The sequence below is a fragment of the Monodelphis domestica genome, chromosome 3 (assembly GCF_027887165.1).
Source record: "Monodelphis domestica isolate mMonDom1 chromosome 3, mMonDom1.pri, whole genome shotgun sequence".
In the NCBI taxonomy this organism is placed as follows: domain Eukaryota; kingdom Metazoa; phylum Chordata; class Mammalia; order Didelphimorphia; family Didelphidae; genus Monodelphis; species Monodelphis domestica.
Genome location: NC_077229.1, coordinates 453,038,996 through 453,062,090, shown reverse-complemented (window position 1 = coordinate 453,062,090; position 23,095 = coordinate 453,038,996). Strand labels below are relative to the sequence as shown.

At 35.9% G+C, this 23,095-nt stretch overlaps 1 protein-coding gene across 1 annotated transcript; it reads right to left on the bottom strand.

Annotated features, from left to right (window-relative positions):
* Positions 1 to 7,904: 7,904 nt before the first annotated feature.
* MRPS30 (mitochondrial ribosomal protein S30) lies at positions 7,905 to 18,212 on the bottom strand. The gene is made up of 5 exons (XM_056824598.1): positions 17,576 to 18,212; positions 13,396 to 13,541; positions 12,725 to 12,830; positions 10,339 to 10,515; positions 7,905 to 8,293 (listed from the first exon to the last, which is right to left on the bottom strand). Exons 1-5 carry the CDS (start codon positions 18,132 to 18,134, stop codon positions 8,010 to 8,012), a joined length of 1,272 nt encoding a protein of 423 aa, XP_056680576.1. The 5' UTR covers positions 18,135 to 18,212; the 3' UTR covers positions 7,905 to 8,009.
* Positions 18,213 to 23,095: the final 4,883 nt, after the last annotated feature.

The following is a 23,095-nucleotide window of genomic DNA, read 5'->3' as shown; positions in this document are numbered from 1 at the left end:
AGTTTTTCACTTGTGGTTTTTTTCTCAGATATAGTCCCTTCTAAACCACTTGGTCTCCCTGACACTATATTTCTTCCCCTGTAGTAGCTCTGTAGTACCATAGGCTCTGTAAGATGAGTTTTTAACCTTTTCTGTGTCCTTTTGGCAGCCTTGTGAAATCAATGTTCTCAGAAAAAAAAGTTTTTAAATGCATAAAAGGCATGGGATTACAAAAGAAATTTATGTCACCAACAAATTTATCAAAATATAGCAAACAAAACAAATTAAAACAATTCCTAGATCCTGGACTAAGAACCACTGATCAATAAAATAACATTTGATATGATCATTTTTTTTCCTCTTTCTGGTCTAGTTGAGCTCTGACTCGGACTGGTCCAAGGGTTTAGGTGCAGGTTTGGAATAAAATGAGATGCTCATAAACTATCTAATAATACACAAAATAAATTGATTTAATAACAGCACTGGAAAGATACTTCACAAGGAAAAACACTAGTTCAGTTAAAGTGTAAATCATGTTGTCACCATATTGACACATCTGGTTAGAAGGGTCTGAAAGGTATGTTGACTCTCATGGCAGTGGAACAGGAAACTTGGTTTTTATACATTAGGCACCCCCAAAACATCAGTAATTCAAGACCTGGCCCTTTAAATGCCAGGGATAGCATCTCTGACTTTGAGGGGAAAATAGCCCCTCCTCAATGGCAAAAAATCTATTAGATGCTGATCTCCTTTTTCAGCTTAAAGCCCTCTTTATCAAAGTTATAAGACTCCAGTCAAATATATTTTCACTCATTATTTTAGAAAGTTCAAAGTATTTAGAATGGAAAAGTAAACTAAATGTGTTGTTTTATGCTCAGCATTTATTAAATACATCCTGTTGCCACTGTGCTTATAGAATTCAAATATTCAATTTGGCCAATGAGGACAATCCAATCCTAGAAATCTTCCTCCATTTCTACTATCTTTCACTGTCAAGGGTCGACAACCTAAAGTTCTTTCAGTTCCTTCACTGATATTGACTTCATTAGAATATTGTTCAAGCACGACATTTAAAATAACTAAGTGGGTTAATTTCAGTGTTCCCAAAAGAAAGACAGGAAGTTTCCGTTGCATCTAGGAGATTTATATTAATTCATTGAAGCTATTCAGTTAATAGTGGCCAACATAGCCTCTAATCTTGCAACCCAAGCAATTCAAAGCTGACTATGACTGAAGAGATGGGAAAACTGAAGTCTAGAATGGCTATAGAGGTAACCTTAACTAAGGACCATTTGAGAAGTCATCACCCTGGAAATGAGAAGATTAACTTTGCAATGCTTCAACTGATATTCTTGCAATAATATATGAGTGGTATTACAGTTTTACTAAAAGCCTACATTTTTCTACAATAGACTAATAACATTATTTTTATATTTCTACAAATGATTTTGAAATGGAGATGAACCCTTTCATTATTTTTTTAGAAAAAACTAAATAAAAAATGAACAAACTGTTACAACATGGATCAAGAGCCCATTGTTCCTATATTCTAAGTTTTGTTCTATAAATTGAAATTTGTTACTTAGATACCATCTCCTTAGCCAGCTCTTTACTTCTAAATTTACTTGTCTCTTGTGAATTCTGTGCTTTAAATTTGAAATAGAGGTGAAAATACCATCTTTACCTATATTTCTTTCTTTTTTCCTTCCTTTCCTTTCTTTCCTTCCTTCTTTCTTTCTTTCCTTTCTTTACTTTCCTCCTTCCTTCTTTTTTCTTCCTTCTATTTTCTCCCTTCATTTTCTTTTCCTCTCTTTTTTTCTTTTTCTTTTTTCTCTTTCTTTGCTTCTTTCTTTGTTTGTTTGTTTCTTTCCCTCCCTCATAATCTTTACAAATATTTTATAAATTCTTTCTAGTGATATATTTTTTCCCAGCAAGAATTTATTGGAAGTAAACAACAATCATAAGTTTGACAAGATTTGAAAAGTAATTCATAATCTTCTGAGAACATGAATTGGAACTTGGTGGTGCTGGAAAGGTAATCAAGCTCTCCAGTCCTTTCCCTCCAACGTCAAGCAATAAATACTCTCTAAATCAATGCCTTTTGCAGTAAGTAGTGCCACAATGGAACATGAAAGACTAGTGTCAAAAAAAAAGCTTCTGCATTTGCATTTATTTTGGAGAAATGGAGGTATTTTGTAAGTCATGAAATTGCAGGGAGAGTATTCTCCCAGACTCTTGTAGAATCATGTTGTCAGAACAAATTCACTCAGCATCAGACATTCCCTGATAGCTATTCAGTATTCTCAAGAATAATTTAAGTGGTTAATTCTGATTTAGAACCTACATGTAAAAATGTTGCAGATGAGAACAGATTTATGTATGCTTCAAGACCTTTACTGATCTAAATATGATATGTGTGACAGCACAGACAGTATCAAGAAGATCTTGGATGAGAATTAACAGTTGCAAAACCTCTAAAAAACTGTCCAGAGCAAAGAGATGAAGTATCTTGTTCAAGGAACATCAAGGAACCCAGTGTCACTGAATGAAAAAGTATAAGGTATAAGAAGGAAAGATAGGGGAGAGAGGAGCAGATTATGGGAGATTTGAATGTCAAACAAAGTACCAATGCTGGTAGTGATGGGGAACCATTGGAATTTTTTGAGTAGGAAAGTAACAGTCAGATCTAACTTTAAGATCACTTTGGCAGCTGATGAACTAGAGTATAGAGGAACTTACAGAAATAAATCACTGAGAAAAATAGAAAAAACAACCACAAAAACAGCATTATAATACATCAACTGGACAGGGAAATCATTAACATGTATACTTGCACTCATCTAACATTTGTATTCAACAAACACCGGCATGTGTTTGTGCTTGTGAAGAAGTGATTTAATTGGTACAGGTATTATCCTGATTTCTTACTGCAATTTTTACCATCTTATTCAGATGAAGCATTAATTCTAATCCAGACTTTCATTTTACATTTCTATATGAACCTTTATGTTTTAAATATACTTCATATATGCAGCAATTTATTATTTTCTTATTTTTCTAAACTATAAGCCTATTCAATTTTAGGAACAAGGCCAGTCCATTGACATGTAAGATTCTAGTTCTTAAACCTCTTTTGCAGGCAATTTTGGATTCTCTCTTCCCTCTAGGTCTTCATGACTCTACTTTCTTAGTTTTCCTCCTTTCTCTCTGACCACTCGTCATTCTGCTCCTCCTGTTCACTGACTGTGGATATCCCCCTAGGCTCTGCTCTCTCTCTCCTCTTTTCTTCCTGTGCCTTTTTTATTTGATCTCAAGAGCTCCTACATGTGTGAAATTAACATAAAGGTATCATCCATCATTGGCACATGCCCATGAAGGTAGGATGCAGAGCGGTCTCCAACCCGGTGGCTTGTCATGATTATGTGCCTGGTCATTAAAATACACAACGCAGACTGTCCAGTCAAAAGCCAAACAGGTGTAATGTCATGGGCGAAATCTAAGAGTCAGGACAAGGGGGAACTGAGCCTCTAGGACTCTGCTCCTTGACTGGCCTTAATTTGTCTGGCCCACCGCCCCACTTGTGAAATGGGCCAGGGGGATTTCTAGGAGCTGATGAAGCAGAAGCACCCTAGAGACTTTGAGGAGTTAAGCTGGTGATAGCTTCTTTCTCTTTCTTTCTCTTTATTAATACTTATAAATCTAATATAGAGTCTCCAAGATTAATTTTTATTTATTACACACAGATTCAATTACCATCTCTATGCAGAGGATCCCCAGAGCTATATCTCTTTGGTGAACTATAGCATTACATTACAAACTGTCCATGGACATTCATTTCAAACTGGATGCCCTGGAGGCATTTAAACATCATGTCCAAGACCAAATTCAGATTTCTACTCCCCCCATTTCCACTCCACACCTGCCAACTTTCTAAACTTCCCAATTACTGTGAAGGGCACAACCATACTTCTTGTCACGTTGGTTAATCTTAAAATCTTATTCTTGTCCTTAAAATCCTAATCCTGGTAAAAAAAAATTCACTGAATAAGTATCTGATGGGGGAAGCTATAAAAGCACATCACATTAAAAAATAACAGATTGGGGGCAGCTGGGTGGATTGGTGGATTGAGAGTGATGCCTAGAGATGGGAGGTCCTGGGTTCAAATCTGACCTCAGACACTTCCCAGGTGTGTGACCCTGGGTAAGTCACTTAACTCCCCTTGCCTAGTCCTTACCACTCTTCTGCCTTGGAGCCAATATATAGTATAGATGTCAAGACAGAAAAAAATTTAAAAAAATTTTTTTTAAATAACAGATTTCCTCCCCCCCCCCCCAAAAAAAAACACCTGGAAACTTAACATACTACAAGTTAAATATGATGAGACAGTGGTATGACAAGACAGCCAGCAAACCTAATACAATCTTTGAATGCATTAACAGAATAGTGTTTTCCAGAACAAATGCTATTCAGGATATCACATTTTTAGGAAAGACTTTGTGAAGGATGAACTTGACTCAGGCCAGTATGCTGTCAATTTAAATTCACTATTGAAATGAAATGAAGGACTCAAAAATCAGTTAACAATAGATGTATTTGGTTATATCATAGGAAAAATGCTCAACAGACCGTAGACCTACCTATGAAACAATGAGTCTGTAGAGCCAGAAGCTACGGAAAGCTGCCTTTAGAGACAGCTTGAACCTAACTACTTGGGGCAGCCAAGTCCTGGGTTCAGCTCTGTCACTTTACAGAGAAAAACTACCCTACCTTGCATGAGGGAAGAAAAGGTTAGGATACTGCTGTCACCATCGATATGGACAAACTACAGCATATTGAAAGAGCAGGCCAGAATAATGAGGGGATTAGAAACTGTCATTCAAGGAATAGTTTAAGAAACGAAGAGTTATTTAGGCCAGGGTAGAAACAATCTGGGGCAGAAGGAAAAGCTGAATATCTAAAGAAGTCTAAGTAACTATTCAAAGCAGTAGTGAGATTTAATAGAGAGCAGTAGATGGTATCAGAAGAACTAGTTCTGACAGTTAATAACTACAACTACAGGCAAATCATTTGTCTATTCCAGCAGAATATAAATTCTTTGACAGAATGGATTTTTGATTTTGTTTTTGTTTTCCCAGCATCTAGCATAAAATAAGTTGCTTGATTGTCCTTCCTACTCAAAAAGGTCCAAAATGGCATCAAATGATGTCTTTTGACTCAAGTAAAAATTAGATTTAAGTGATGTAAGTTGCACAAAGCCATGAGTCTCAGTAGCAAAAGTCCAAGTAGCAAAACAAAGTCCAGTAGCAAAACAAAAGACAAGATAACTGGTGATGGTTCAGGGTGCATTGAATAATCTTTGTTTCTTCAATGTCTAACTAGACTCTAAGCTCCGGACAATTCCTGCTTCTGCCACCTTCATGGCCATCAGGATAAATTGTTTTCATTTGTCCCTCCTAATGAGAGGTCTTCACATGCCTAGGATAGAGAACCCTTTGACAGGTTGTGAGGCCTGTCAATTACTGTCACCCTTGTTTAGCCCATCTGCAGAGATGGTTTACTAGCATGTGTCCACTAATTTCTTGGACCCACAGGTGAAAGCTGGGTGGCAGGTGGACCCCAAAAGAGGAAAGCAGCCCCGAAAAGGGCTCGGCAAGCCTTTACACCAGAGGTACTACTTTTCTTTGGTCCCACAAAATAGGTACTTAACAAGAAATTAATTGGTTTCCTCATCTGTCAAAATAAAGTCTGAAGACTAAACTAGCCATGATTTATGAATGCAATATTACTGTGCCAAGAGAAACAAAGAATTCAGAGGTACATGGACTTGTGTTGATGCAGAGTAGCAGGACCCAGGAAAACAATATACACAAATGATTTTGATGTAAATGAAAAGGACAAAAAGAAAGCAAAACTAATTATAATGACTGCTTTTAGTTTCAGATAACAGATGAGAAAATATGCTCTCCTACCTTTTTTTTGGATTTGGGAATTTATGAATATAAGTTAATATACTGTTAGACATCAGTTGATGAACTGTTTAGGTTTGTTAGGTGGCTTTTCTTTTGCTTATTTATTTATTGTTACTGGCTATAAGAAGGGATATATTCAGCAAAAAAGGTGAGGTAAAATATAATCAGCAATTTTAAAAAATATCCTCCAAATCACCAGTTGACCCTCATTGACTACCTTCTATGGTAGCTCAATCTGATTTTGGACAATCTTTTTAGGAACTTCTACTATGTATCATATACAAACCTCTGGCAATTTCTATACATTGCTTTTAGTTCTATCCTCGGAAACCAAGCAAAATAACTCTTCTACTTAATAGCCCTTTAGACACTTGCTAAATTATCATGTCTCACTTGTCTTTTCTTTTTCTGGCTTTTCACTTCTCTAAATTATCACATGGTATCTTGAGTCAAAGGCCTTCTTAAAATGTGGCACCCAAAATTGAATACGGTACTCCAGATGTGGTCTGACCAGAGCAGAATACTTTGGGAAAATATGCTTGGTGGAGCCATCTCAGCACTTCACCTAAAATCTTTCTGATTGCATCAGCAGTATATTTATCCTCTATAAAAAGGAATAGTACTGAGACTCCTCCCCAGATTTTATATAACCTAGTTGTTTCCTAGTTTAGATCAATCCAGATATGTAACTCTGCAATATCTATTTGTAGCAGTATATGGAATGCTCATGCCTGTCCTTTTCTTTACAATTTCACATTATGACTACCAATCAAAAATGATAGGGACTGGCAAAAAAGACCAACCTACAAAGATTTTTAAAGCATATTCTAAAAGAGGGAAACGAGAAAATGAGAGAATAGAGAAAGCATTTAAATATTTACTATTTGGTGAGCACCGGGTGAAGTGCTGAGACAGCAAAGACACAAATCTCAAAGAACTCATACTTTAATTGGGGGAACTCAAAATGTTCCAAACACAAAATCCTCCTCTTTTGAACTTCCTACTTTGTATCAAAGGGTCCAACTACCTGTCTATGTCATACAGGTTCAAGACCCAAGACAACCACAACTTCTCTTACTCCATGTAATCAATTAGTTGTCAAATCTTATAATTTCTTTCTCTTCAGAATCTCTTGAATATGTCCCCTTCTCTCCAGTCACAGAGCAATTGACTCAGGCTTTGTCACCTCTTGGCTGGACTCTTTTAACAGGTTTACAGTTGGTGTACTTGCCTCCAATATCTCCCCACTCCAATACATCTTCAACTCAACTATCAATGATTTTCTTAAAGTGTAGGTCGCACTATGTCATACCTCTTACTGGACAAATTCCAGTGAATCTCTTTTAGTTATCGATCATATATAAAATCTTTTGTTTTGCATTTAAAGTACTTCAAAATCTGGTCCTATTACCTTTTCAACCTAACACTCGGCTTCCTTTCATAAACTCTGGAATAAAACCATACCAGCCTACTATATACAACATTCCTTCTTGTGTCTCTGCCTTTGTCCTGGACATTCCCATGTCTGTAATTCTTTCCCTCACAACCTGCTTCCTTTACTCTACTCTGTATTGATCTTACATATACTAATTTATATGTGTGGTCTCTGTAGTATGAATGTAAACTCCTTAGGCAGTTTTGTTTTTGCATTTTCTTTGTATCCCCAGATCTCAGCACAGTTCCTAGAACACAGAAAACACTGTTTAAAAAAAAATGTTTTTTTTTAATTGATAGGAAAAGAAGTCTAGTAAAGTCTAGAGAAGTACAACACAAGAAAATTTGTTACAAGGTGATTTGAGCTGCTGAGGTCAAATAAAGTTATTAACTAAGAAACGAAGGTCTAATTGGTTTTAGTGAATAGAATTTCCCTGATAAAAATCACAATTATTAGTATATTCAATTAAAAATTTTCAAAAACATTATTTGAAGCAACACAAGAAAAGCTTAAAACACGGTAAGAAATATCTCTAAGATTTATTTGAAGTCTTTATATTAATAATTATAACAAATCATGATTGATTTATTTTACATTCAATGAAATCTAAATATTCCCAAAGTCTCTATAACGGTTCTGATCTGTTTTCTTCTGGTTTGTTCATTAGAAACTGAACTAACTGAAGCAAAAGTTCATCATTGAAGCCTTTAACTTCACCATCTTCAATAACTTCAAAGAGAGGTTTGCTCTCTGTTCCCCAACATATATTCTTACGAGGGTTATTCTGATCAGCCTGTGCAGTAAGTGCCAGGGTATTTAACTGATAACAAAAGAAGGCAAAATATTTTCCATCTGTGACTACACCCTGTGAGACAAATGGTCGAGTAACATCAGCTTCACTCCAGAATCCTGTAGAAAAGAAGTAAAACTTAAGTTACATAAGTTTAAAAAAAAAAGTTTAATGTAATATTAGAGGAGATGAAACACAAAGACATCATTTTACAAAAAAACTCAAATTCTTACAAGTATTTCCCATTCCTATTTCTCTACGTCATACCACTGTATCTTCACCTTTTTCTAACTATTTTCCATAATGGAACTAAATTCCTTTTTTAATAAGGAAACCAACACCTGAGGAATGTAACTTTTTCAAGTTCAAAGTTCAAAAGCCAGTATTAGTACACAAATTTTCAGACCTTTTCCTTCAAAGCATCAACTGCAATCTTTGCTATCATTACTTATACCATAAGAATGTCCTAACTTCTCCATGCTTTCCTAAATCATCACTTGATCCCCATCTCCCAACCATCTTCCCTTTCTTTCCATTCATCTGGAAATGAGTGCTATATGTTTCTGATCTTTGCCACATCATTCTACATCTTCATCACTCTACTGAAACTATCTCTAGAAAATATTCAACTTGTCTTCTTGGGCAATCTAAATTGCCTCGTCCTTGCATTTGATTTATTTAACTTCATCACATCAAGAAGCCCCCGCTATAATTTCTGGGACTTTGTCTTATACTTATGCTTTTTTCCAACATCTAAATAGCATCTTCATTACCTTAACATTTTGTCATTGGCAAAACCCAGGGATAGATCTCTCCTTTACTCCTTTATAATTATATTCTCATTGAAAATTCTGTCTCTCTACCAACAGTCCTGCCTTATACTTCATTATACGTTTCCACACAAATATGTTGGTCACAATATCAAAAAGTCCATCTGGTCAAATTCCTTGATTCAGAGCACATCTGAACTTGAGTTTTAATAGAAGGTCTACGTGAGAAAACTGAGGGGAGGAGTAGATATGGCCTAGATCAGTCAGTAGTGAGTTCTCATCATGTATATATACACATATAATAAATTTTGTGTGTATATATACATATACATATATAATTTAAAAATAAATCATGAAGTAAATTTCAAGTAAATATAAGAAATTTTTATGTCAGACAATGTAACCTCCATGCTTGCTTGCTTGCTAAAAGATTGAAAGTTGAACGTTTTTTAGTAAGCCTACTCTGATTTTTTAGCTTCTTAAAAATCTCAATAGGATTTCATTTGGTTTTGACTTTGTTGACTGTTCCATTCATCAGTTCTTTGGAAAAGGTAATTCTGCAGAGGTTACTAACTCTGAGAAACATTTTATCTCCCAGGCATTTTCCTAAATTGTGAAAAGTTGTCCTAGCCAAGCTACACATAATCTTGATACAACTTTGACACTACAATCACCTCCCAAACCATAGATCAAAAGTGAAACTTTATTGATTATATATTAGAAGCAGGACTTTCTTTCTTTCTTTTTTTTTCCAAGTATAGAGGATCTGAATCCAAATTATAACACAGACATTTCAGACATGAAAGTTCACCACTAGTGTGGAAATATGAAGAATCATTACAGTTTCTGTTACCCTTTGCCTCTTATCCTGGGACAGCTATACTAGTCTTCAATATCCCACTGGGATATGTTTGCTGTATACTGCATCATGCTTTCACTTCTTGTAACACAGCTTAGCATATGATTCAGGGGAAGAAAGGATATGGGCTACCAATAAACTTCAGTCTCATGAAACTTGACCTTCATTCCTGCAAAAATAGGGGTTATTTATCTACAAGTTTATTTATATTAGACATTACGCAAATAAAAGTTTATTATGATTAACTCAAGCCCAGAGTACAAACTACATCAAAACCAGCACAAAAAGAGAAGACACTCTGAGTTCTTACTGTAAAAGTGGAAATCATTACAACATTACTATAGGACCTCCAGGCATCCTAACACAAAAACTAATTATTTTTTCTTAAACAATCAAAGGTTATGTTTCTAATTTTTCTAAGTGTTAAGAATCAGCCATCCTCTTTCCGAAGAAACTAAGTCCCATTAAATGACTCAATTCTTAAAATGTCAAGGACATAATTCAAGCATTTATCAAACTATAAAATCAGCCTTACCTTGATACATAGCCTGTGCTCCAGTCCAAGCAAAAAGACTTGCAATAGCATTGGCTCGATAACCAACTTCTATTTGATCAGCACGATTATCTTTCAAGAGTCTCTCCCTTTTCAGTTTGTCAGGTAATAAATGGAATTGAGTGTGGCCATAACAATATGGATCTGCTAATTTTGTTCCTGAATTGAAAAGCAAAAAAGAGACAAAACATAAGATGAGTACTTCTATTATGTATTACTTTACCATCCATTTGTAAATTAATTTTATATTGTCTACCTTTCTTTTCTACAAGCGAAGTGCTCAGTACACAAAACACCCCTTTTCAAAAATGAGTTTCTAAACATGAGCCCAAAATCACGTGTTAACAACAATGAAAAAACTTAAAACAATAAATAATGCCAAATAAGAGAACTGGAATAAGATGTTAAAATTCTTCAAATTTACTACTGGTTAGTCAATTAATATGAGGGGCTCTAATTTCTCCTAGCATTATTTTCTTCTGCATTCTGATTTTATTAACAAAAGGACAAGACTAAGTCATCAGTAAAGAAACTATCAGATAGTATATTTAAGAGGGGAGAATTATCACCAATTTAAAAAGAGATCCTAAAGATTAAACAACCCTAATATACTGAAAGAACTTTTTTTAATCAAAATGCTCTGAAAGTAGGAATGATTATAAATGTCAATATTTATGAAATGGTGACCTCATACTGCAATGGTAAAGAGCAACTGATCTGAAAGGCAGAACTGTAGAATGGTCAACCAAGAATCAAGAGATTTGGTTATTGGCTCTAATTTGGGTTTTCTGGTTAGTTGACAAGAGAAATCAATTCAGTTTCTTTATCTGTAAAAACTAAGAGTTGGACTAGGTCAGTGATGGTAAACCTATGGCATGGGTGGCAAAGATGGCACAGAGTGCCCTCTGTGGGCATGCGGGCCACCCTTACCCACCCCCCTCCCAGTTCATTCCTAGAAAATCAGAGGGACTTGAATGGAGCTGCTCCCCTCTCCACCAAGTCTGAGGACATTTTTTTACATCTCCCGCCCCTCTGTCCAGCCCAATTGGGAGCTCACAGGGAGTAAGGTGGGTGGATTGGTGGCAGAAGAGCTAGAGAGGAGCAGAGCTTGGGCCAGTCCCTTTCCCCTTTCCACACACACCTCTCATCACCAGTCCCTCAACCCAGCAGTCCAATGGGTGAGTTCCTCGCTCCCCTGTCTAGGGTAAGGGGAGGGGGAGCACAGCACTCCATCCCTGGGGCCCAAGGCCAATTTATTTTATAGCCACTTAAAATATCCAACAAAGGACAATGTTTGCACATTGCACTGGGACAAGTGTACACAATGCAATGGTTTGGGGAATAAGGAGTCAAGCAAGTCTATTGATGCCATTTTTCCAATAGCATGTGTTTACATAATGTCACTTTGCCACAAATTGGTAATTCTCACAGTATTTCCAAATTTTTCATTATTATTCTATCTGTTATGATGCTGTGTGATCAGTGCTTTTGTAACTATTTTGGGGTGTCACAAACTACACCCATGTAACATGGTAAACTTAATGAATAAATGCTGCATGTTTTGACTGCTCCACCAACTAGCCACTCCTCCATCTCTCTTCCTTAGCCTTCCTATTACCTGAGACACAATATGGAAGATTACTGTATAAACTTAGCTGATAAAGCAGCACCTGGATTTTAGAAGAATAATTCTAATCTTGAAAGAAGTCCAAAATTGTCGGTAAAACAGCATTGTTTTATCATACACTACTGCATGCGAGAGAAATCTTCACGAAAGGAAGAGTCAAAGTGGCAAACTTCACTGATGTCAGAAATTGCCACAGCTATTCTCAATCTTCAGCAACCATCACCCTGGTCATCAAAACAGGGGCAAGACCTTCCACCAGCAAAATAAATTATAATTCAATGAAAGCTCAGATGAAAATTAGGAATTTTTAGGTATAAAGTATTTCTGAATTAAGACACATACACTGGTTTTTAGATGTAATATTATACACTTAATAGATACATAGGATAGCACTCACACTTGGAATGCATTACACCAAGACTTTTATATGCACTGGGAAACCACAAAATTCATATGAATTGCTTTATTATGATAATCACTTTATTGGGGTGGTCTGGAACCAAACTTGCAATAATGTCTCAGGAATGTCTTTGTAAGAACTACAATTCTTGTAGAATGTCTGCATGATTTCATGACATAGTACTTAGAATAAAACTTTTGGCCTTCAACAATTTCTCTCTCTCCCTTCCTCCTCCCTCCCTCCTTCTTCTCTCTCTCTCTCTCTCTCACACACACACACACACACACACACACACAGAACTTTAAACACACAGTTACATCACTTCTAAAAGATAAACTCACCTATAAATATGTTATTTTCATATTGTCGCTTGAATAATGGAAGTTTGTCTGGTTTACAATTCAGTACAGGAATTTCTATTGGAACAGAGTAATCCAATGGCACAAACTTAAGGAAGAAAGTCAAATATTATTTTTTTCATTTTTTAAATTTTATTACAATTAACATTCAAACGAACATGTTAATCACTAAAAAAAAGATGTATAAAGTAAGGTTTTTGAAAAGCAACTTGAAATAACTCATTTTAGTCACATATAGGAGCAAAGGCAAGTTTGCAAGTTTACTTGTTTTTCCTCAGAAAGGCAAATATAATATGAAGCCCAATTTAAAGATGTGTGGAAATAAATTGCTTCAGATAGAAGGATTTTCTCTCAGTTTAAAATTATAACTATAAAACTCTATCAAAGATAATTATATTACTAAAAGGAAAGTTAGCCAATAACTTTACTTTGATTCAGATGCTATTTAAGGTAAACATATGTTAATATAATGAATTCTATATGGAATATTGTAAATTGAACAGAATATCAGATAGATTCATAATCCTAATTTGCAATTATTATATAGCTGGGTAAATTATTTACTTTTAGGTTTTCTTCCCCCATAGTAATGCAGTCCTCATAAAGAACATAATCTAAAGGAATAAAGATCATATTTAAAGAAAAATTCTTACCTCTGAAAGTTGTTTCATTATACGAATCTGGTTATGTGGTTTATCATCAATCTGATATCTTAATGCATCAACTCTACCTCGACGGTGACCTTTTGGAATTATTTCTTCACCACGCCACCAATAAAAATGAACTGGACGTTTAAAATCTGACAAAAAAGATGTTTTCATTCAGTGAACTTAATTGTTTTGGTTTTTACATTACACCACAGATCACAGATTTTAACGTTAAATGCTTGAAGCAATCCAAACATCCTAATTCCAAAATTAATTATTTTAACAATATTTTTCAGTTTTGAAATAATTAGATTTGAGGCTAGTGATTTACTTCATCCTCATTTAAATAAACGGTTATAAAAGAAGATTCTTAGTGAAAAGCAAAGCAACTCAAATTTGAATACCAACTTCCTCATCTGTAAACTGTGAATATCTACTTGCCTTATAAGGCTGTCATGGAAAGTAACTTGGAGGTTCTATATAAATGTGATTTTTTTTTATTATTATAGTTACTCTTTACCAGGCTTAGGGTAAAATTTGTCTTTCTTATGTTCTTGATCCTATACCCTTCAATTTGCTCTGGGATTTAGTTCTCTTAAGTTTTTGCTTTCTTGAATCTTCAATCTCTTTCTTCACTTTTGTTTCTAAAAATGGACCATTTCTTTATTTTTTAATCGTTCATCCCCTGGCTTTTTCATTATATCCTCCTTGTCTTCAACAGCACTTCTTCTGGTTTCACAAATTTGGGTTCTTCCAAGGCTCTGACCTGGGCTTTCTACACTAATTCTTTTCTTTTCTCATGAAATCTCATCTACTCTCACTAGGTTTTGATTATTATGTATATTTGTGCATTTGACCATGCTAGCAGTAATACTTGGAATGTATTCCACCATCTTCTCTGCCTTGGAGAAAGATTTTGTTTTCAGCGCTCAAGTTGATGCTATTACTCATATCTTTCCCAGATGTACCAAATGAATAAGTATTGTTTCACCTCTTTTCTTCCCTATTTCATCTGTACCACATCACCAGTACCTGGCATTATACTTTATATGGGAATACCAACCCCACACCCATGAAGAATATAAGCTCTTTAAGAAAAGGGATGGTTTGAATTTAAATTTGTGTGTACACTACCTAATAACATATGTTGAAGGAATGTTTGTTGGGTGAAAGTATCTGGTGAGACTGTCAGGAAAGATGGAAGAATTAAAGAATGAGCCTTAGTGGACATCTACAATGAGGGGAAAAGGAGAAAGAGGGAATGTGGCTTTGAATTAAAAAGAAGAACCAAAAGGGTCCCCAAAGTCAAGAAAATAGAAAATTTTAAGGAGAAATGGGTGGACAATAGCTAAAAGTGGCAGAAAATTCCAAGTATGACTGGAAAAAGGTTATTAGACTTTCCAATCAGGAAGTCAGTTGTGATCTTTGAAAGGACCATTCCAATACTGTAATAGAAATAGAAAACAGATCACAAGGGGATAATGAATGAGTGGACATACCAAAAAAAAAAAAAGTGCAAATTATAGATATTCAATATTCAACTAAAGGAACTGAGTTGTTCCTTTGTAAGAAAATTGAAAATGAAAAGAGAGTAACTTTCCTTAACTAAACAAATTTGTTTGTTTGCTTTTAAATATATGAATGACCTGTCAATGAAAAAAAAGAGATTAAAGAATCAAGAGAATGTTTGTTAGAAAAAGGGACTAGAAATGAAAGAAAAAGACAAGAGACACAAATGGTGAACTAAAGAACTGATGTCCTGCCTTAGTTTTCTAAGAACACCAATAGGTTATGTATTAAGACTGTTGAGTCACAAAGAGGGTGCAGGTAAGGTTGTATTTATAAGGTTAAATTTATAATGGATGAAAACTGGAATTCTGTGATTTTTTTTCCAGCAACACCTGGGAATACCAGCAGAGGGCCACAGAAAGCAGATGGGGTCTACCTAGGTTTGTGTGACAGGAACAAAAACTAGAGATACAAAAAGGCAGAAATGAAGGAATAGAAGAGAGGGTAGAAAAGGAAACAGTAGCTGCAGATAGAAATGTATGAGATCAAGACATCAGGGATACATTAGCTGCAAGGTCCACAATGGTAAAGTGCTTGTGGATAGAGGGGACCACTGTGAACAGTGGGTATGAGGCAAGCAATGTAAAAAAGCTTGTCATTAGTTTTGTATCCACCACAGTATAATGATGTGCTGCATAGGAATTACTGTACTTTTGAGTTGAAAAGGAATATGATCTAGTATAACTATTTAGTTTATTTTTCTATTAATATTTTAAGAGCATTAATTTCCAGTCTGATGCATTATTGAAAAGATATCCAGCTCCAAGTCTGTTCCCTTATCTTGTACCAAATTATTTAATGAATGCTATTTATGTGAATTCTCATTTTGAAAAAAATTAAATCGATGTTTTCTTATCTTTGAAATGAAGATGAGACCAACAATTTAAATATTTAATAGGAATCATATGCAGAAATTTATAAAATACTTGCTACTTTGGGCTGGGGCAGGTTTCCTTTGAATAAAGACCAATCTTATTATAGCATTACTTTAAAAAAAAAAAAACCCAATGTATCTGTCCATGACCTCTCTGCTTTACCTTTATAAAACACAGGCATTTTAAAGCTTTTTATATTTCATGTGTTTCTGGTTCCTTGGCACATAACCCCATCAAATTACTTGGTTGTTAGAGCTCCTTTTTAAAATAAAATTTAAAAATGTATTAATTTTTTACATTATTCCTTTCCTTTAAAATTCTGAGTTCCAAATTCTATAACTGCTTGGTTTACAGGTAATCTTCCTTTCAAGGTCTGTTTGCCTGTGACTCCCATAGCACTGTTTTCTATCTTTCCTGCACTTTTCATATTGTCTAACACTCCATATTTCTCTATCTCATCTTTTTTCCACCCCTTACAGAATTACAAGCTTGCCGAGGATATCTAATTTGCTTATGATGTAACTTTTGTAAGGGTTATACCACAAGAGTTTGCATGTTGATCAAATGCCAATCAGAACTGAAATGTCTATGATCAATTTAGCTAGTTATTAGCTGGCCTAAAATGAGTTTATTTTAATGTAGGTTTACAAGTGATTTGTTTTCAATACCTTTAGAACTAAATCTTCTGCCTACTCTCATCTAGGACAGTGATTCCATTTTACCAAATAATCACAAAATGGTTGTTAGATAGGCTTTAGATTCCATGGAAACCAATTGATTCATTTGGCTGAAGAAAACTGAGGTCAACAGGTAAAGTAACTTGACAGGAAAACCTGAGTTTAAATCTAGCTTCATTAAATTCCAAGCTCTGTGAAGCTGGCTGGAGAAAGTCATGGCATCTGTTTGCCTCAGTTTCTTCATGCGCAAAATGGGGATAAATGACAATTGTAATAATTAACATTTATACAGTGCTTACAGATATAACGCACTATATAGACATTGTGCTAAATATTTTAAAATTATATTAGTTGATACTTACATTGGGATCCCGAGGGTCCCACAGGTAACAAGTGATTTTAATTTAGACCTTGACTCCGAGTCTGGAACTCTATCCACTGCAACATCTACTTAAAAAGTGTTTTGCAAACCTGCGACCAGTTTATGAATGCTATTCTTATAATTAATATTATTTGTCCAAGGTCATTTTGCTTCTAAGGGTTAAGGTTTTGGCCCTTAACACCTGCACCCTGAGATGTGTCTGAATGGCAAAACCACCAGCTGGGTGTGATACAGCTAGGCTTTGTTTGAGTCAGAAGTTCAAATCTTCCAGATCTCTACCCCACACAAATACTTGTTACCCTCTATACCTGTCTATAAAATGATAACATCTTCTCCCTAGAGCGATTTGGTGGGTCGCTTAGGACATCTTTAAAACTATTTCTAAAGGTTAGCTATTATATTAATATTATTAAATATCCTCACTTAGTTCTATGGGTAGTGGACCTTTTGTTGGTAAAATGGTGATTTGCAGTCAAACTTCACTGATAGTGATTCCTTAGGCTACCCTCGGTGTGTGTACGACTTAAAAATCAATTTCTTCATTTTCAGGTGAAGAACTCTAAAGGTCTTCCCAATTTGGGCTGAAAGGGGGCAGGAGGAAGAGATCCTGGGAGTAAGAAGGGTAGACCCGGGCTGGTGTGCCTCCGGGTCCTCCAGGAGAGGGCCCGGTCTCGGACACTCACCGAGGGCGGCGGCGGCAAGACTCGGGTTGTAGGGGCTCAGCAGCCCAGTCAAGGAGGTCACGAGCTGATGGAGAAAGGGCGATGCCAAGAACTCCTGCTGCTCCAAAATCGGGGCGCGGTTCTTGCGCTTCAGGTAGAAGTGCTCCTGCAGGAGGCAGTCGCAAACAGCCGAGCGAAGCAGAGCCAGATCAGGCGGGCCGCCGGGCTCGCCGGGGCCAGGGGGCCGGGGAAGGGGCAGGCCGCTCAGATAAACGGTCTTGGTGAAGCTCTGATACCAGCGGTCGGCGTGGAGAGCGAAGGTCTGAGGGTACACAACATACTTCATGCGCTGCAGCTTTGTGAGCACGCGCAGCTTCACTTGCACCGAGGTTGCATTGTGAACCAGCTGATGCCACCGATCCACTCGACGCTGCCGGGCCGCCTTGCTCTTTGCAGTCAGCGAGGCTACCACAGGTGGGTATCGCGCCACCGAGGTCTCGGAAGGGGCGACTTCGGCCGCGGTGTGCAGCCATAGGGCCCGGCCGCAGGGCAGCAACTTTCTCTGGATGAAGGCCGCCATATTGCGTTGAAGGAGAGAGCGGAGTTCCGTGGCCAGCGATTGGCCGAGCTTGCACGTAGACGCCAGGAAACACACCAACCAATCGAAACGATAAATTGTGAACGCGACCTGCGTCAGGAGCGCAATGCAAGAATTAGACCGACGTCGTGACGTATTCATAAGCGGAACCAATAAATTTTTTTCTTAACTTTGTTCTTCCCCGCGCGGGATTTTTGGAGCAGAAAAGTCTTCTAAGAAAGACAGTCTACCTTGCTTCTCCTTTCTTTTTAATAGGAGTTAAATATTAACTTTTTAAAATACTACCACTTAAAATGCAGTTAGGAATAAGATTAATTGCCTTCTTCCCACCAGCTTTTTGACGAGAGTTTTTTCGATTACCTTTTATTTTATACCTTTTAAGTTTTCAAATAACCATTTGTCATCCATGACTGCTTGATATCTGTCTTGCAATGCATAGTTCATAGGATGGATTTAGGACTGAAAGCAAACCCAATGGTCATCTAGTCCAAGTGCTCTTAACCTTTTTTTTTTTAATCCCTTTTATTAATCTAGTGAAATCTATGGACCCCTTCTCAAAGTTTTTAAATTCATAAATTATATGTTTTCATCAAGAAATAATTCTATTGAAATTCAGTTAGAAAAATATATTTTAAAGAGTTTATGGACCCTAGATTAAAAACCCATAAATTAATCTAATTCCTTCGTTTTACTGATGAGAAAAGTGAAATCCAGACAAGTGAAGCAACTTGTTCAAGGTTAGGAAAATAGAGGCAGATTTAGGATTTGATTAATCTTGGTCCCCTGAAAATAAATCCAGTGTCCTTTCCGCTGCATCTGGAGCTGGAAAGGATTTAACAGACCATTTCTTCTTCAGCCCCCCTCATTTTACATATCAGGAAACAGTTGCAAAAGCTTTTAAATAACTGGGGAAATACATTAAAGAATGGAATATTGATTGATCAAAGTAAAGAGCCAGTATGATTTAGCAAAAAGAGCTCTGGATTTTGAGTTTTAAAACGGAGGTTCAAGTTTCTTCTCAGCTTCTTACCTCCTTTGCTATGGGACAAATCAAGACTGTTATCAATTATGTGTGGATGCATGCCATAGATCAGGTTTGGATCCTCTATGCTCCTTTGGTGATTTAATCATCTCCCATGGGCTCAATGATTATTGTAGATAAATTCCAAATTGACATCTCTCCTCCATCTCTTTCCTAACCTCTGGTACTACATCACTATCTCACTGCTAGATATTGCCTCCTGTAGGTATCTTAAGTCCATTTATCACCAACACATCAAAAACAGAATTATTCTTTCCATTAACCTGACTCCTCTTCTCTTCTGTGAAATGCAGCCAGGTTCACAAGCTCAGCTGCACCCCACCCCAACTCCCAAACTTATTTTGTATTTATTTTATATTTGCTTATATGTGCATAAATTGTTCTTCTTCCCAATAGAATGTAAGTTTTTTGAGGGCAGGGACATTGCTTTCCTTTTGCCTTTTGTGTCTCCATTATCTTGACTCTTCATTTTCCCCTCAACCCTCATATCTTTGTTGATAAATCTAATCAATTCATTCTTCATAACATTTCTTGCATCCAATCCTTTCTCTCCACATGTATTATCTGGGTTCTAATTCATGTTCTCATAATGTCTTGACTGGACTTTAACAATAACCTCTTAATTGTTCTCTCGGTCATCAGACTCTCAACTTTCTAGTTCGGTCTCTACACAGTTTTGAAATTTGAAATTTATAAAGCATAGGTCTGATTGTGCCATTCCTCTGCTCAAGAAGCTTTAGTGGATTAATACAGCTTTCAGGATAAAATACAAACTGATTTTTTTATCTAAAACCAGCCAAGCTCCAAACTATTTTTCCAGACTGACCATGCTTTCTTTCCCCTCACACATTATATATTTCAATCCAATCAGCATTTTTAAGCACCAACTATGTGTCAGGCACTGTTTTAAGTTCTGGGGATACAATAATAAAAAGTAAAACAGTACCCTCCCTCAAAGCATTTACAATCTAAAAGGGAAGAGAGAACACAAAAGGAGGCAAGGACTATTCTGCTTGGTTCTTGTTCCTGGATCTTGAAACCAGACAAACAGCAGATGCAAAGTTGAGCCAAAAAGCACAGTTCTGCCCTCTCCATAAAGGAAGGAATTTTACACTTTACCTCCTGCCATCCAATTTGAGGAGAGAGTAGGCTGAAGGAGGTAATATCAGTCAGGGCTTAAATTATCAGCCTGGTAGTAAATTTAGAAATGATGAATTTATCTTGAGAGGGGCATCTTGACCTTTGGACTTGAAACCTTGCAGAGAAGTAGTTACAAAGTACATTGAGTCAAATTAGCCTGTTTCTCCATCTATGACATTCTATCTGCCCACCTCTGAGCTTTGCAAAAAATATCCTTCCAATTTAGAACACTTTCCTTCCCCACTTTGCTTCTTATAATCCTAGCTTCTTCAAGGCTCCTAAAGTGGTCTCTTCTGACTAGCCCAAATATCAGTGGTGCCCTACCACTATCCTCAAAATTACTTCATATTTATTTTGAATTCATCTACCTGTGCACATGTGATTCCTTTCTCTTCTCCCCAGCAGAATGTAAGTTCATTGAGGGAAAGGACTATTTTGTTTTTGTCTTGTATTCCCAATGCCCAGCACAATACCTGCCACACATTGGTGTTTAGTAAACATTTGTTGAATTGACCTGGATGCTAAATTCATCATAATACATTGGAAAGAGACTTAATTTAGACTTAAAAGGACTGAGTACACATTCTGGTTCTGGTTCTTGCTACCTGTATGACCCTGGAAAAAGCACTTAACCTCTCTGGACCTCTTCTGTGTAAAATGAGAGGATAGAACTAGTGGAACTCTGATGTGCTCTAAACTCTAAAACAATTAACCTTATGAATAAAACAAAAATCCTCACTCTCCCTATATGAATAGCCCATCTCTTTCCAGTCATACATTTGTCTCTGATGATATATTTTACACAGTTTGTTCAAGTCTTTATTGGTAATATGATAAAGCCTAACTTCATTCCCAATTCATCCCATTCCCAATATGTCTGCTCCATTGCTTCTTAAATGACCTCCAATTGTATTTCTTTAAAAAAAAAAGTTATTTCATGATATGTAGACACATAATATAGTCACATAACATTATTAGAGGAATACTCATATTTTAAAAAATGGGCCTTTGTTCCAGGTAGACTTGGAAGCATTACAAATACTGAAGACTTTCACATATGTAATTCAATAGTCTCTCCACCTATTTACTCCTGGGTCCAGTTCATTGCCCACTTGCAGTGATTTTTCCTTTTCAAAATATTTAAGTGAATAATAAAATATCATGTCTCCAAGTTTGTTGAGAACAAAGGTGCACTTTTTAATATGAGTATTGATTCAGTGATACTATGTAACTTCATTATCTGGCTATAAATCATGAAATTTCACTTTCTTTAAAGAAATAAAACTTAGGATCATTGTAAGAAACAATGGATATAGTGAGCATGAAGTAGACTGCATCAATTTTATTTGTCCATCAAATGGGATATAATAATCTGCAAAATATGCATTCTTCATCCATTCAGTTTTTTTTAATTTTTGCATAATTAACTCTTTTTTAATACTTTTGAGTTAAGAATCTCATTAAAGAGACTATAGTCTTTTAGAACTAGATTACTTAGTACATTGTCATTAGCAAGAGCATCTAAAAGACTTTACAGTCTATAGGGAATTTTTGACAAGCCTGTGTCTCCCTATTTTATGCCTCCTAATATTAATAAGAATGGGGTTGTCAAAAGAAGTTATTTCTATTGTTATATCTTTCAAGAAATCACATGTGGCAGATATTATGAGTTATATATTTTTAGAGTAGAATCTTTCCGTTTTTAATATATTCTGCCAAATCAAAGGCTTTTGTGTAATCAGAAAATAGTTGTAAGATTTTTTTTATTCTGTGTAAATTTCAGTCAAAAGAATAACTATTAGTTGGTGTGCTATATAATATCATTTATGAAAGTATACCTGTTCCTGCCTTAAAACTTCAATAGAAGCATTTTTTGGATATATTGTATTGACTACAAGTGTTTGAACTGGCTGATCATTCATGGGCATGTGGTACTTATTTTCTATTATAAAGGTTAAATATAAGGATTATAAACAGAGGCTGCCTTAACAACTAAGGGAACTAGATTTTGTGAAAATTAAAAAAATTAATCTCTAATAATAAAAATATTTTATTTTACAGAGGTTTATTAATGATCATTACAAATCAAGGAATAAAAAAGATACAAAATAAAGACTATGGACTATGTGCCCATGTCTGATCAGCCAGTTCAAACACCTGCCTAACCACCACCAAGCTCGGGACAGGAAGTAAAGAAGTGGGACTTTCCACAGCCCCGCCTAATATCCCCTATCTACAGGAAGTACATAATGTCAGGAAGTCAGTGGGCTCCTGGGAAATGTAGTTCTTTTTTTTAGGGTAACAGATTTTCAATTATACAAAACAAGAGATAGAGTACATTACGAGCTGTAAAATGAATATTTTTATGTTAAATTTCAAAAAATTTGTACAAACAAAACCACTATAATCAAGATTAGAAGGGAATCAACAAATTGGGAAAACATTTATAACAAATTTCTTGGATAAATGTCTGATTTCTCAAATATATAAATCAATAATCATATGAAAAAATGTTCTAAATCCCTCTTGATTGGAGAAATGCAAATTAAACAAATATGAGTTACCACCTAGCAGATTGGCCAATATGACAGTAAAGGAAAATAAATGTTGTAGAGGATGTGATAAAATTGGGACACTAACTCATTGCTTGTTGAGTTGTGAATTGACCCAATCATTCTGGAAGACAATTTGAAATTAAGCCCAGAGGGCTTTAAAAGATACCTTTTGATCCAGCAATACTACTACTAGGTCTGTATCCCAA

Coding starts and splice junctions, on each gene's coding strand:
- MRPS30 (XM_056824598.1), bottom strand. CDS start 18,134: ATGGCGGCCTTCATCCAGAGAAAGTTGCTGCCCTGCGGCCGGGCCCTA. Junction 13,542..17,575: donor TCTTGCCGCCGCCGCCCTCG/GTGAGTGTCCGA, acceptor CTTTTTTGTCAG/ATTTTAAACGTCCAGTTCAT. Junction 10,516..12,724: donor TGAAAATAACATATTTATAG/GTGAGTTTATCT, acceptor TTTTCAATTCAG/GAACAAAATTAGCAGATCCA.